Source organism: Corella eumyota, chromosome 2 (assembly GCF_963082875.1).
Source record: "Corella eumyota chromosome 2, kaCorEumy4.1, whole genome shotgun sequence".
NCBI lineage: Eukaryota > Metazoa > Chordata > Ascidiacea > Phlebobranchia > Corellidae > Corella > Corella eumyota.
In genome coordinates this window covers 18,088,740-18,104,669 of record NC_137491.1, presented here as the reverse complement: position 1 = coordinate 18,104,669, position 15,930 = coordinate 18,088,740, and the positions used below count along the sequence as shown (strand labels likewise).

General features: G+C 31.8%; 1 protein-coding gene across 1 annotated transcript; it reads right to left on the bottom strand.

Annotated features, from left to right (window-relative positions):
- Positions 1–406: 406 nt before the first annotated feature.
- On the bottom strand, positions 407–14,295 carry LOC145742589 (fibrocystin-L-like). Its single transcript, XM_082560365.1, has 25 exons — positions 14,162–14,295; positions 13,715–13,798; positions 13,225–13,357; positions 12,309–12,417; positions 11,888–12,090; positions 10,683–10,876; positions 10,096–10,196; positions 9,318–9,495; positions 9,085–9,257; positions 8,496–8,667; positions 7,934–8,128; positions 7,451–7,582; positions 7,061–7,301; positions 6,578–6,719; positions 5,789–5,960; positions 5,118–5,249; positions 4,628–4,759; positions 4,483–4,556; positions 4,034–4,224; positions 3,092–3,269; positions 2,661–2,820; positions 1,848–2,000; positions 1,342–1,458; positions 1,028–1,264; positions 407–594 (listed from the first exon to the last, which is right to left on the bottom strand). The coding sequence occupies exons 1-25, from the start codon at positions 14,217–14,219 to the stop codon at positions 407–409; spliced, it is 3,849 nt and encodes a 1,282-aa protein (XP_082416491.1). The 5' UTR covers positions 14,220–14,295.
- Positions 14,296–15,930: the final 1,635 nt, after the last annotated feature.

Genomic DNA, 15,930 nt, shown 5'->3' with positions numbered 1-15,930 from the left:
TAGTTATCAGTACAAAAACGGTATGTCATATTAGTGTTTCTTATGACTAAGGAACATTTTTTTTACAATTAAAACAGGCTATATACATTTCCTTAACCCTTTTCTATTTTTTTTTATCCATATCCACCTTAAGGAATAGGTTTTAGTATTTTTATTGGGTAAGGATGTGCAGTTGGAATTTGTTTAGGCTATCCGCGAACGCCGGGCTCAGGGCGTGTGGCATTGGTGCGTATAGTGTGGCATTGGTGCGGCTTGAACCCGAAACCTTCGGACCTATTTTTCGATGCCATGACCGCTTAACTACACTACCGGACAGTTTATATATAATTTTCTATGTGCCGGTGGTGGGTATCGAACTGAGAACTGTACATGTACTATTATTCTATCAAATCTTAAAGATGGTTGTTTACCTATTTGTGGCACATCCAATGTTCCCTATTATGACGTCATAATTCTGAGTGCCAGCCGATACACCAGGAGATATAAAAACGATCGAGGTGTCGCTCCATGACGTAACAACTACGTCATCACCATTAACTTGAACTCTTCCTTCAGTTGATGTAAAACCAGTTCCGGTTATTGTAACATTTTCTCCTAGAGTTTTAAAAAAGAAAAAAAATTAAAGTTTAACAATTTTTTTTAAGTCAAGGTTGCTTTAAAAAAAATTGAGGTATAAAAAAGTATAAACTCAGAGTTAAGGTTCTAAATAATAAGTTATAAAGTAATTCAGTTAAAGTTATAAGTTAAACTTATAAAGTAAAAGTTACAAAATGTGTTATTTAGTTAAGTTATAAATCTTAAGTTATAAATCTTAAGTTATAAATTTTGAGTTAAAATCTTGAGTGAAAATCTTAAGTTAAAATCTTGAGTTAAAAATATAGGTTATAAATTTTGAGTCAAAATCTTGAGTTAAAATCTTAAGTTAAAATCTTGAGTTATACAAAAAACTTTGCACATCATAAATTACAACATCTTTATAAAAAACTTAAGTTAAAAAGTTAATTTAAGTAAAAATGAAATTAGCTACCTCCAACTACACTCAGTGTCGATGGTGAAGTATTAGTAACGGCTGCAACTCCGACCACAGTGTACTCAAAGGTGGCGCTGTTCAATGACGTAGAAGTTACCCCAGTGACCGTGACGTCAACGCTAAAAGTGCCGGAAGAATGTGATGACGTCACGCACGTGATTGAGTTGTACGTGACGGAAGTGACGTCACATGGAGTGGAGTCGATCATAACTATTGTTGCGCCCACAGCAAAACCTTAAAAAATGTTTTAAATTTTATGACGTCATAAATTTTAACTAAAATTAACTTCTGAACTTAGTTTATTTTTTTACCAGTTCCAGCTATAGTTAGTGTTGTGCATCCTGCAATGCTACCACTAGATGGTGATACAGTTGTGAAAGAGGAGGTCACAGTAAAATTCTGATAACTGGCATCTACCGCAGCAAGACCTAAAATAAAAAAAAAGTCATTTCCAATACACAAATTAAAATTAGCAAAAAAAAATTACACAAACTTAATGATATGGTCAAAAATGAACATCTTTTAATTTTTTTTCCCATATCACCTTAAGATGATAGGTTTTTATATATTTTTATTGGGAAAGGGTGTGCTGTTTTGACGTGTTTTGAGCTTTCCGCAAACGCCGGGCTCAAGGGTGAATAGTATGACGTTGGTGCGGCTCGAACCCGAAACCTTTCGGCTCGTAGTCCGAGGCAATGACCGGTTCGCCACACTACCGGACTAAAAAACTAAAATCTTTTAAATTATATTTATTTTAAATTTATATCAGGATAAGACAGCTAGTGGTTTGTTTTTTTAGTTCGTTTTAAATTTTTACCTTTTTCAGTAACCGACAACGTAAACGGTTGAGTCCCACCCGGTGAACTCCCCAAAGTAAATGTAATAGAAGTGGCTGATGATGACGTCACGACAGAGTCGACATCTCCTATCTTAACAATGTTGTCAGAGCTGGTTAAACTAAATCCAGTTCCTGTGATTAAAACATAGAGTTAGATTTAAAATGTAGTGTATCTGAAGAGCACTGGAAATTTCTAAGTTTAAATAGAACAAATATACACCGGCAGCTTGATGTAGTGGTAAAAACACTTGCTACACCACACATGAGGTCGTGGGTTCAATCCCCACTGCTCTCATGCTGTAGCGCCCTTGAGTAAGGCGCTATAAACAGTATGAACTTCTGCTGAGCCAGCACTTAATTAGCAGCATAATTATCGGGCAATTATAATCCATAATATTCCAAACTGCCACAGGCAACTCGAGACTGGATCGGAGTAACTTATGTTACTCTATGTTTAAGTCGCGCATTTGACTTTCCCACATCGAGGATAAAGATATATACAAAAAAAATAGTAAGACTGTATTATAGCTTTGTGTACAATTCAAATTTCAATTTGATCTATAAAAAGTATGACCGAAATTAGTAAATGAATAACGGTATTTGCATTTAAAATTCAATGTTATGTACAAAAGATTTATAGAACCCTTTTACTTTCATAAAAAAAAGCTTTTTAAGGAGAATGTAAGTAAAAGCTTCATAATTTCAAATGTAAGTTGTAAGCATTAAGATATATACACCATTTTCCATAAAAAATATTATACCAAACACTATTCAAAACAAAGTCCGTCTTACCAGTAATAGTGACAGCATCGCCAGGTGCAGCGGTTGTTGGATTAACAAGAGTCACTGTCGGAGTAGAATCGGTCGTCCATTCAAAGTCGCATGAAGTTGAAACATCGTCGTCGTTGTCACCAGTGCAGTGGGAAAGAATATTGTTGATGTAAACTTGAACCTAGCGTTAATAATATTTTTATTTAGGCTATTTACAAATCAATAGCGGTAGCAAATATATAAAGCGTTATAAATGTAATGCCTTAATTAAAAACATGAACAAAACTACTTTTAAATTATGGCATACTTAATGCATTTTATACTTAGTTTTAGAGTAATTTATGAGGCATAATTTAAAGCCAAAATAATTTCTGACATTTAACCCTGTAAAAGGTTAATTAAAATTTTACAAGCCCAATTTTTTAACAATCTGAACACTTTGGTTTACTTACCTGTGGTTTTTTGTGAGCTGTACGTAGAAAATCGCCGTAGATGGGTTCCATGAACAAGCCCCCATAATTCCCATGTACGCCGTTCACTGTCGGATTCCGACCTATTAGTTGTGTTCCATTCGGTGTTATTGATGGATATACACCTCCAGGTGAAGTAAAAAAGATTCTCCAAGTGTAACTATATACAAATTACTTCATTAATTATTGCTTTATTTTAACACAATTTTCAAGTGTTTGACATATGGATTATCTGTAGAGAAAAAGCCTTCGATTCCTACAGCTGTCGTATAATTGATGAACAATCAACCAGTATTTTATAAACTATTTGTATACCCATAAATTTAAAACCAGTATAAACCAGTAACCAGTATTAACCAGTAACCAATATAAACCAGTAGTTATAAAACGAGTATAAGTATTTATATAACCAGTGTTTTAAAGTTACCCATAAACTATTTATACACTACTAGTATTTATTATTAACAGGGAAAATTTTCTTTTAATCAGAATTACAAAACTTACCAAACATTTTACCGTCAAAATTAAACAAAGATATGTCAACAAGTTCTTTTTATTTATAATCAAACTAAATTAATTTTTTTTGTATATATCTTTATCCCCAATGTGGAAAGGTTAAATGCGCGACCTAAACATAGAGTAACATCAGTTACCCCGACCCAGTCTCGAGTTGCCTTAAGCAGTTTGAGATATTATAGATTATAATTGGCCAATAATTATGCTGCTGATTAAGTTCATACCAATAATAGCGCCTTACTTAAGGGCGCTGCAGCATGAAAGCAGTGGGTATTAAACCGACGACCTTATGTTGGAGTAGCAAGTGTTCTTACTACTACACCACGCTGCCAGTTAAAATAAGTTAGGAAAAACTTCAAACAAAAATAATCTAATTATAATTTTTTGTTTATATTATTTTAAACCCACCCATAACAATTTCCACTTCTACTTGTAGTAACCGTGTTTAATCCAGGTAAACTTTCAAGCAAGTTCTTTATATCAACGTCCGAAGTATCAGGTGCTACCCCCGTTATGCTACCAAATGTGACGTCATCGAAATATATATCAAAGGTTCCGGAAACAGGAGGTGATGCTGTACCAGTTCGTTGTACAAGGATCTTAAAAGAATAAATTCGTAATATTAATTTAACCTTTAACAGGCAGCGTGGTGTAGTGGTAAGAACACTTGCTACACCAAACATGGGGTCCTGAGTTCGATGCCCACTGCTCTCATGCTGTAGCACCCTTAAGTAAGGCGCTATAAACGGTAAAAACTCCTGCTGAGCCAGCACTTAATCAGCAGCATAATAAAAATGAAGGTAAAAAGCAATTTGTATAAAAGTGGATTTAATAAAATAGATTGTGTAAAATCTTACCGATGACGTATTAGACATGACGTAAGTTGCTTCGTCACCAGAACTTGTCGTTGATGACGTAGAAAAGGCAACTCCTGGAATTCAAAAAGTTAATTAAAATATTTAAAAAAAAAACAAAAATAATTTTAATTGTTTTTTTACAAACCTATTAAAGGAAAGTTATTTCCACATTCTAAAGGAACAAATGTGATCGAATAATTCAATCCACTTTTCATTATCTCTAAACTCTCTAACTGAATAGTTGGAACTGCTGATGGTCTGATATGTAACTGATGAACTAAAAACAAAAAAATTTAAATATTTAATTTTGATAAAGTGAAATATAGTCTGTAGTCAAAAGTTGAATTAATAAAAGAACGACAGCTTGGTGTAGTGGTCAGAACACTTGGATTTAATACATAAAGTCCTTGGTTCGATCCCAACTGCACTTATGCTGTAGCGTCCTTGGAAATGCGCTATAAACGGTTAAAATTTCTGTTGCCAACACTTAATTAGAAGCCAACACTTAATTAGAAGCTTAATTATCTTAAACTAGTATAGGCAAATCGAAATTGGGTCGGGGTAACTGATGTTACTCTAGGCCATGAAGTCAACCTTCCCACATCGAGGATAAATAAATGTTAAAAAAAAGTTACCTAGAATTTGTTCTGGTGTTTGCGTTAAGCTGTTTGCAATCAGAATATTGTCAACGTAAAGATCTGTACTACTATCCCCTCCACTGTATATTCGAACGTAATAAACTTGGAATCTTGATCCGGTCGGATGTTCTATAACAAAAACAAGATTTTTTTAACATAATAAAACAATAATACTATAATAAAAAAATTAAATACGCTAATGTAGCATAAACCGGCAGCGTGGTGTAGTGGTAAGAACACTTGCTACACGACCATGAGGTCGTGGGTTTAATCCCCACTCTTTTCAGGCCCTTAAGTAAGGTACTATAAACGGTATGAACTCCTATCGAGCAGGCACTTAATCAGCAGCGTAAATATCGGGCAATTATAATCTATAATATCCCAAACTGCCACAGGCAACTCGAGACTGGGTCGGAGTAACTGATGTTACTCTATGTTTAAGTCGTGCATTCGACCTTTCCACATCGAGGATAAAGATATATACAAAAAAAAATTAAAGACAATGTAAGAAAATTATTTTTAAGCATTCATATAATATATATATCAACTGCCAAAAAAAATCAACTTTCAGGTCAAAAAATCAAAACAGTTATTACTAAGCAATTTGTTAGATCAATAAACTTTAAAAATAGTACAGGCAACGCAAATTATATATACACTACTCTAACCTGATTTAACTAGTAAATCCACATCTTCACAAAAATGAACCCAGTTTTCCGAAGTGTAAAGCCCGACTCCGTAAAAGTCTCTAGTATTTTCCTGATCGTCGTTATTTTCATCCCTGTAAGTATATCTCAGTCGAATCCTGTCAGCAATATCACCAATATAAGCGAAACAAACCTTTAAAAAATAGTTAAATATTTTAAACGATTAGCAATCAACAATATTTAGGTTATACACTAATTTTACATGTGGTTTATACATAACTAAAGCAGTGAAGTAGTTTAGTGAACAAAACTAAAGCTTTTATAAAAAAAAAACCAAAGGCAGCGTGGTGTAGTAGTAAGAACACTTGCTACACCACATATGAGGTCGTGGGTTCAATCCTCACTGATCTCATGTTGTAGTGCCCTTGAGTAAGGCAATATAAACGGTACAAACTCCTGCTGAGCCAGCACGTAATCAGCAGTTTAAATAACGGGCAATTATAATCTATATAATATCCCAAACTGCCACAGTCAACTCGAGACTGGGTCGGAGTAACTGATGTTACTATATGTTTAAGTCGGGCATTCGGCTTTTCCACATCGAGGATAAAGATATAAACAAAAAAATAAAAAATAAAAGAAAATAAAAAAATTTCTTTACTTTAATCTTTTTAAATGTTTTTAACATTTTATTTCTTCTCAATAAACATTTAATCCACTTTGAATATGAAGTGTTTTATTGCTTTTAAAATTCTGGCTAAAACTTTTAATTCCTTTAAAAAGAATTGGCCGATTTAACAAAACACATACTTGACTATAAGTTGATGTTCTAAAAGTATCCAAAATTTCGTTGGTGTAAAAAACATAATCCGGATTTCTTGTAGAATAAATTCCACAAAAAGCACTTTCCCCAGTTCTGGTTCCACTATTAGTGCTTTCCGTTTCAACATCACTGCAAAAAAAAGTTATTAAATATAACAACCAAAATTTTAAAGCCTAACATTCAAAGGCGTTATAAACGGTATAAACTCCTGCTAAGCCAATACTTTATCAGCAGCTTAATAATCGGACAATTATGAACTATAATATTTAAAACTGCCAAAAAAACTCAAGACTGGGTCGGGTAACTAATTGTACTCTATGTTTAAATCACGAAGTCGACCTTTCCATATCGAGAATAAGTTAATATATAAAGGTAAATAGTTCTGTATTTAAAGAAAGGTAAATTTTATGGCAAAAATAGGCCCCTGTAAAAAAGACTTATAAAAAATGATAGTATATGAACTGGCTTACTTGTAGTAAAATATGTTACTGCCTAGCATAGAGCCAAGTTGTTCAGGACACTGAATTCCGTACAAACTCTCGACAGCTGCTTGTACTTGTTCTACACTTGCATCGAATGGAATTGGAGTCGAAACGAAGCCACCAAGAGTTAAACTAAATGTATCAAGCATGGCAACTCCCTCCGTTGTTTCAGTTAAACTTATCGACAAAATTGAACTATTAGTTGAAGAACCAGTCAGTTGTAATCGTCCTGTGTAATAAAAAGTATATAAAAAGTAAGTGCGACCTAAAGCTCACAAAATATGCTAAAATTGAATGATGAAAACATAATGACAATATATTTTCTATATGTTTATATAGAGTTTAAATTAAAAATAATAAATATGTTCTAAGTCTTACCCCTGTTTGATGTAAACGTTAGAGTGTACACGTCATCAGTCTTGGAAACTGACACAGTGTCTCCGTGCATTGATCCAAGACTGTTTATTGCTGATTCGACAACTGAAGAGTCAGAGTTGTATTGAAGTGGATCTAAAGTAAGAGATGGTGTTAAAAATCGATATACAGGTTATGGAAATTTTTTTGGGGATTTACTTATTTTCGATATACAAGGTCGACTTTATGACCTAAACATGAAGTAACATCAGTTACCCCGACCCAGTCTTGAGTTGCTTTTAGCAGTTTAAAATATTAAGAATTACAATTGCCTGATAATTAAGTTGCTGATTAAGTGTTGACTTAGCAGAAATTTATACCGTATAAAGTGCTTTACTTAAGGACGCTTCAGCATGAGAGCAGTAGAAACCGAACTCCGTACCTCTTGTAGTGAAGCCAAGTGTTTTGACCACAATACTAAAATGCGGTCGTTTGTAGAAAACTCACCGGTTGAAATTCCAAACAGAGTGAGAGTAAAAAAGTATCCGCCACATGTCACACCACAGCTGACATTTTGAACCTGGACTTCCCAAACAGACGACACCGCGGTTTGAGTTTGCCATAATTGTAATGTAATCTCCTGAACCTCACGATCTATGTCTGAATTGATCACAATGTCTTGTCTGTCAGTTATAGCAGAAGCTGAAACAGAAAATAAATGTTAAAATTATGATTACAGCAAAAAATCTAAACCGACAGCTTAGTGTGGTGGTCAGAACACTTTGCTTCACTACATGAGGTCCTGAGGGTCGATCCCTACTACTTCCATGATGTGCACCATTAAGTAAAACAGCTCAACAATCAGGCAATTATTATCTATAATATCCCAAACTGCAAAAAGCAAATCGAGACTGAGTCGGGGTAATTGATGTTACTCCGTGTTTAGTTCGTGAAGTCGACCTTTTCACATCGAGGATATTAAATAAATAGAAAAAGGTTATACACACCTGTTTGATATAATTAAAAAACAAACTCATTAAACCATGATATTTTAAATTAATTTACTTACATGTTTCTTGGGTGGTATAAGGTGTTTTATCAACCTTGACTCCCAGTGTAAAGTAGGCAACAACCCCGTATTCAACAAACCGAATCTCAAAATAATATTCTTTACCTCCTTCCAGAGCATATTCGATCGTCCAATAATACTGGTTTATGTTGTTGTTTGTTACCGCTTGTACCTGATTTTTAAAACATAAAAAAATATTTTAATGTGGCAGTTTTATTATTTTTGATTTTTACTTATTCTCTATGTGGAAAGGTCGACTTACAACCTAAACATAGAGTAACATTAGTTACTCCGACTACGTCTTGAGTTGACTTTGCCAGTTTGGGGTGTTATAATTAACAACTGTCCAGTAACTGAGCTGCTGATTAAGTGTTGGCTTAGCAGAAATTCATACCGATTATAGCTTACTTAAAAGGGTCATAGCATAAGAGCAATGGGGATCCAACCCAAGACCTCATGTAGTGAAGCTTTCCGATCACTACACCACGCTGTTGGTTTACTATTACTTTAACAAAGGTAGAAGTACAAGCAAAGCATACATGGTTACTTAATTATGAAAGGTTTTTACTCCTTATTAAGAATATATTACCGCATGTGCTGGATCGCTTCCGTTGCTCAAAAACAATCTAACGACATCATCTCCTTTTACGGCGAACCGGTAGTTGGCGCTGTAGGCCGGCACAAAATATCCTTGTGCCCTGGCAAACAAATTATCGCCCTCTACTGAACCGGAATGCGTTGAATTTGAATAAAATGTCCAAACTAAAAAAAATTACAATTTTAATTTTTTTTTTCAAATTTTAACTTTTTAATAATTTTTACCTCCGTCCATAGAACTGTTTACTTCTGCCTCAATGTCAGTAATCCCAGGGAAGACCTCGATCTTCATCCCTCTTCCTCCGCTGTAAGATGTGCGAGGGGTGCTTTTTACAGGTGTGACACACACAATCTCGGTATCGGACACACTTTCAACGTTACATAGTTCTCCACCAACTATTACCTGGTAGAATATGGGAGTTAAAAATGGCTCTTTTATATATTTGTTTTTTCTTTAAGTGGAAAGGCCGACTTTATGACCTTAAAATAGAGTAGCATCAGTTACCCTGACCCAGTCTCGAGTTGCTTTTGGTAGTTTGGGGTATTATAGATTATAATTGACTCATAATTGAACTACTAATTAATTGTTGGTTCAGTAGAAGCTTATACTGTTTATAACACCTTACTTAAGGGCGCTACAGAATGAAAGAAGTGGTGATCAAACCTAGGGCCTCATGCAGTGAAGCCAGGTGATTTTTTTGACCATTACCTCACGCTGCTGGTCTTAGGTCGTTTAAACTCAGAGAACTTGGTCTAACTCAATATTTAAAACAACTGTAAGATCAAACAGGTTATGTATGTAAAATAAACATTTTTAATCATTTGATTTGATAAATTTTTGTGTTTTTGTAAACAAATTTGTGAAGTATTTGTGAGAAAAAAAATAAGATAAAAGATTACATGTTTAAGCAAAATTAAAAATATTAACACATTATGATTAATTCATAAATAAGAAAAAAATTTAACGTAAAAACTAAACAAGATTGAAGTTATATTAATTTACCCTTGCATCGATTCCTGACAATGTATCAAAATAATTTCCTGAGATTGTAATTCTCGTTCCTCCCTCGGTACTGCCCTCTTTCGGATTAACATCATCAACAACTTAAAAACAAAAATATTAAAATATTTTTTATAATTCGAAATACGTGTAAATTAAATTATAGTCCGGTAGTGTGGCGAACCGGTCATTGCGTCGGACTACGGGCCGAAAAGTCTCGGGTTCAATCCGCACCAACGTCACACTATTTGCCTTCGAGCCCGGCTTTTACGGATAGCTTAAAACACGTAATAACAGCACACCCTTCCCAAATAAAAATATAAAACCTAACACTTTAAGGTTATATGGAAAAAAAATAACAAAAAAAAAATTATAAAATTTGGCGACTCGTTAAAATTAAAAAAACAAGGTTTAAAAAAAAAATATATTAGTGAATATATAAGTTAAGCTACTTCATAGTAAACGTAAGCTATGTTTAATTCAACTTTAGCCCAAAAAATGTACTAAAATTGTATTTTAAAATATGCAATACTATAATAACAAATTTTAGATCCGCCCAAAAAAATTAAATTTAAAAACGTATATATTACCTGCATAAGTTTGGATCATATAAATACGGTTTTCCGCGCTAACATGCCGCAATGAAGTATAAATAATAGAGCGCCCAAAACCGCCGTCGACTATAAACGAAATATTTTGATTCCCAACGTAAGAGCTTTCAACTTTGCAGACAAATTCGCCCCAATCAGATTGGCCTTCATCTCCATCCAACTCTATGTAATATCTAGAAAATGAATTATTTTAAATATAAAAAAAGGAAACTGTCTTGGCCCACTTTTTGTAGTTTTTGGTTAGAATTCGTTCTGGTTTTTAACACGTAAAATAAACCAAATAAGGGCCTAAAACATTTGTGTAAAAAAGACGCCCTATTTAGAATAGTCAATTAAAATGTAAAGCATTTTAGGCCTCCATATATAACAGTTTCATGTTATGCATTTTTGATCTATTTTAATATTGAAATGTATAGAGGGTTATAAATGCAAATTGTTTTTGTATATAAATAACATAACATTCCAGCATTGTAAGTAAGTCTATTTAAAACCCTTAAATTTGCTTTACTCTTACATAGACTTGAGTGTTAATAATGATGAATTAATTGTGCCAAGTAGTTAAATACCAGAAAAGTAAATATAGTTTTCTAAAAACACATAACATTAAACACTTAACATTTATTTAAATACATTGACTGGAAAATCCCTACTGCTTCTACAACTTATACTTAAGTTGTGTTCTAATTGAATACTTAATTCCGCCAATCACAGAATAAATTGACAAGTAAATAATTATTTTTTTTGTATATATCTTTATCCTCGATGTGAGAAAGTCGAATGTGCAACTTAAACATAGAGTAACAACTGTTACTCCGACCCAGTCTCGAGTTGCCTTCAGCAGTTTGGGATATTATAAATTATAATTGCCCGATAATTATGCTGCTGATTAAGTGCTGGCTCAGCAGGAGTTCATACCGTTTATAGCGCCTTACTGAAGGGCGCTGCAGCATGGGAGCAGTGGGGATTGAACCCACGAGCTCGTGGTGGTGTAGCAAGTGTTCTTACCACTACACCACGCTGCCGCTAAACAATTATACTAAATTAAACAATAAAACTTAATTGTACAAAAATAACAATAAAAGTTAGAGACTGAAACTACCACAATCGCCTCTACAGACCTTCTGGCATATTGGTAATTCATAATTTTAAAAATGCGTAAAAATGAGATTTATAATAATACTTACGGTTCATCCGGGTTCTTTTGTAAATCGCAGACCCCGGATGTTAGCCAGACTCTTGGTATGGTTACAGTTCGACCGTTTGTGGCTTCAGCGACCGAGGAGTTTATGAGGTTCGTGTAAATACGGCCCCGTACGTTGATAAGCTGTTGTGGCTCGTTATTTACCCAGTCTAAAGTAGTTAGCCTTGGCGTTCGGTAGTCTCGTACCTAAAAATAATTCAAAATATAAACTCAAGTCTTAAGGAACATCCATTTAACATAAACGTTATATATTTATGATAAAAGTCGCGTACTATGTGACAAGAATCTAACCCTAAAACAATTTGTTTTAAAAGTCATTTTACTGTTTAAATTCAACATGTAGTTATTAACAATTTCTAAATTGAAAACAGCATTTAATGTTTAAAACAGCTTCAATTTCTTACATAAAAACGGCATGCACCTCCAGTGTATCTGTTGTTGCAGTAATTTCTATTTTCCAACCAAATTCCGTTTATTTTCATTCGAATATAATACGTACCGTGGGGCATTGGTCTGCAAATAATATAAAGTTTATAATCAATTATCAACAAAAAAAAACGCAGATATTAAACTTCAATTTTAGTAGAAAATTTAATAACCTTACACGGTCTTAGATTGACCAAACAAAAAATTATTAGATTGCTTTATCAATTTAAGATATTATTGACCAATTATCTAATAATTTTTTGTTTGGTTTTTAGTTTTTGATGATATTAGCGAGTTAAGGCTTTACTTAAGAAATCTGTGACATGAAAAAGTAAGAATCAAACCCAGGACTATACATAATGATGACCAATGTTTTAAATATATTGCGAGATGTTGCCACAAAGTTGAAACAAAAGTCATTCAAGATATTAATTGATGTAAACACAAATTATGAATCAGGTTAAATTATAAAAAAAACTTTAAATTAAAAAAAGTTTTAAATCTTAATATGATTCATTGATGATAATAATAAGTGTCAATAAAATGTCAGTTAAGTCATGCAAAAAACTGATTAAATTACATTAAGATGATGATATTGTATTTCCAATTTTTAATATACAATTTAAACAATGAATTATAAAAAATGGTTTTTGTTAATTTAATATAAACAAAAATGAATAAAAAAAAGAAAAAATATTCTAATAATGCAACGGAAAAATATGACAAAATCAATTTAATGATTCAAAATGGATTTTAAGTATGTTATGACATGGTCACCAAACCCAGTAATATACCATACACGAAGCAATATTATATAAAGACTATATATATATTTTATGGTTTAATTTGTTACGTTAAGTGGTGTGTAAAAAAGTAAATTAAAATGTAACTTACACTGTATAGCAAACAGTTTGCCGTTCGTCGCTTTCAGCTTCGTGTATTTCACAAACATGTTGACCAAAAGACGATACCAAGAAAGCTTCTTTCTTCAAATCGTCACTGCTAAACGATAACTCAGTATCAAAACCTAGAGGAACATAACTTTTTATCGCGTGGTTACATAACCAAAAATACTAAATTAGAAATAGGGCATAGGTTAGGCTGTTAAATTGAATAAATATTTTCAAAGTGGTATTGACCATTTAAAAACTAAATTTTACTGCTCTTTAATATTTAAACAAAATTTAATAGTTTTTAAAAAATTGACTTACAAAAATTTAAATTTTTATTGCGGTTTTAATATTAAAATATTTACTTGATTTAAAATATTTTTATTTGAATTTAGGGGTAATAAAAATCGTATTAAAAGGCTAATTTATTTTCCTTTAAATAATAAAATAAGTTAAAATTTTGACTTTTATTTTAAAAAATGGCGATTCCTTACCACGGCCGAATATCATTATTTTTGTTCCCCCATTTAAACTGCCCAACCGTGGTGTAATGTAGTCAACATAAGTTTCCTCTTGCCCTAGAAATTAAAAGTAATTTTAAAATTATATCTTGAAATAAAATATGGTAAAATTAATATTCGAAAATACGAATAAAATGTAGCCTAATATTTGCACAATTTTTGAATGATTTTTTATTTTTTTGAAAACGAATTTTAACAGCTTGTAATACGTAAAAACGCACTTGCTAGAATGTATTTTTAATGATACAAAAATTAAAGTTTAATTTACACAGTCAATATAAAATATTAATTTTTCAAAAATATAAAACATTTAAAATCGAATATCCAGTTTTAACGCAATTAATTAGTAGAAATGCTTTTTAAAACTTAGATTATCACATATTAACAATTTTTAAATTTTGTAATCAGTTTTACACTTACCAAAAACCGCATCTGAAGAAACCAGCGCAGTTAACACTACGACAAACCAAAGTTTCATCGCTTAATTAACTTTCAATTTCACTTAAAATTTTTGTAACAAAATTTTTTAGCAAGTAAACTAAATTAATTCTACTGTAAAAATAAACAACGCATTTTAAATAAACTGAAACTAATGTAAGCGATTAACTTTATAATTAACTATAACTTTCTGTTTTTAACGAAATTTACATATACTTCAATTTAAATTTGTTATAATAAGTAAGTAAGTGCATACAAATGAATGTTATATTGTGATGATTATTATAACAACATCACAACGGAAATAAGAGGTACAAGTCTAAACAAAGCAATTTACTTCACTGTCACGCTATCCTTTTAAAATTAAACTTACATATATTAATGTTGTACTATGTAATTTTAACATAATGTAGTAATTTTAGCCTTTTGTTATAAAAAATCTTAATTTTAGTTAACTTTGGCCTAAACCTTTCTAATTTTTGATGCTTTTAAAATACGTTTTTCAGTACCAAACTAACATTAATGTAAAAGTATTACTATTATACTGTCTAATACATTTATTTATAACACATTTTTTAATTGGGCCTTAAGTTAGTACACACCTCTATTCGATTAATCATTTAAATATTCTATTGTCTAATCGCTTGCAACACAACGTTATTGAAACTCTAAATTTACATCTGAACCATTTACCTTTGTCCCAGTTAGCAATACATATGAATTTGTTTAAAAGTGGGACAGATATAGGAAATTTGTCATAGTCATAACTCTTATACGCGGTAAACAAAATGTCCATAAACATTCGAACGTAAATTCAGTGACTAAGTAACTTTATAGCTTTTTAAACTGACTGGATTGCCTATGACTTCACAACCTTAGTTAATGTTCTATTGACGGTTTATGTAACAGCTATTAAAAACAATAGATATATATTTATTTTAAGTGGCGATTAATGCATTTTGATTAGAGTAGGTCTATACATTTTAAACAAAATAATTCAAATTTTTTCATTTTTTATTTGAAGACATAAATATTATCTTCTAAAAAATAATTTCAATTTTATTTTATAAAACAAAATATTTTTTTGACATTTTCGACAATAGTCCAGTCCAGTAGAGATAATTCTTAAAAAAAAATTGTTATTTTTGTAATTCTATTTTCGAAAAAAAAAATGTAAAAAAACAATTTTTGGTTGAGTGAAAAAAATAATTGTTACATGGCCGTGACTTGACGCTAGCTAATTATCATGGCAACAAGTTTAATATTTACCCAAAAATATAAAAGCTATTTTATTTTGGTTGCTACAATACGTTTCTACAAAGTACCGCCTGTGGTTCTTAACATAATTATGACGTCATAATAGAAATACAGGCGACGCATCGATGCTGACAATACTTTAGTAAAAAATGAAAAATGTTAAACCCCTAATCATTAAATTATATTCTTAAGGACAGAACCCAGATAGCATAATAGGGCATCAAAAAGGCTAAATTACAGCCTTATTCTAAAAATACTAATCCTATAGAAGGAACGTGGAATATAACACGTTTTTAACCAAGATTTTATTCTTAACAGACCACATTAATTAAACACATAAAAAATTATAAATAAAATAACGTCTAATCAAATTATCCCTCACCAAAATCTAAATAATTTAACTTTTGTCAAGACGTTAAAGCATTAACAATCTACGGTTCTTGCTATATTTTTTATAGACAAAATTGTAAGCTTATTTGTAAAAGTTTTACAAA

What these genes read in the sequence shown, in the direction of transcription:
- LOC145742589 (XM_082560365.1), bottom strand. Translation starts at nt 14,219, where the DNA reads ATGAAACTTTGGTTTGTCGTAGTGTTAACTGCGCTGGTTTCTTCAGAT. An exon ending in TCTGTTTGGAATTTCAACCG is followed by an intron (nt 7,583 to 7,933) that starts GTGAGTTTTCTA and finishes CTCTTACTTTAG; the next exon opens with ATCCACTTCAATACAACTCT. An exon ending in GTTGTCGGTTACTGAAAAAG is followed by an intron (nt 1,459 to 1,847) that starts GTAAAAATTTAA and finishes TTTTTATTTTAG; the next exon opens with GTCTTGCTGCGGTAGATGCC.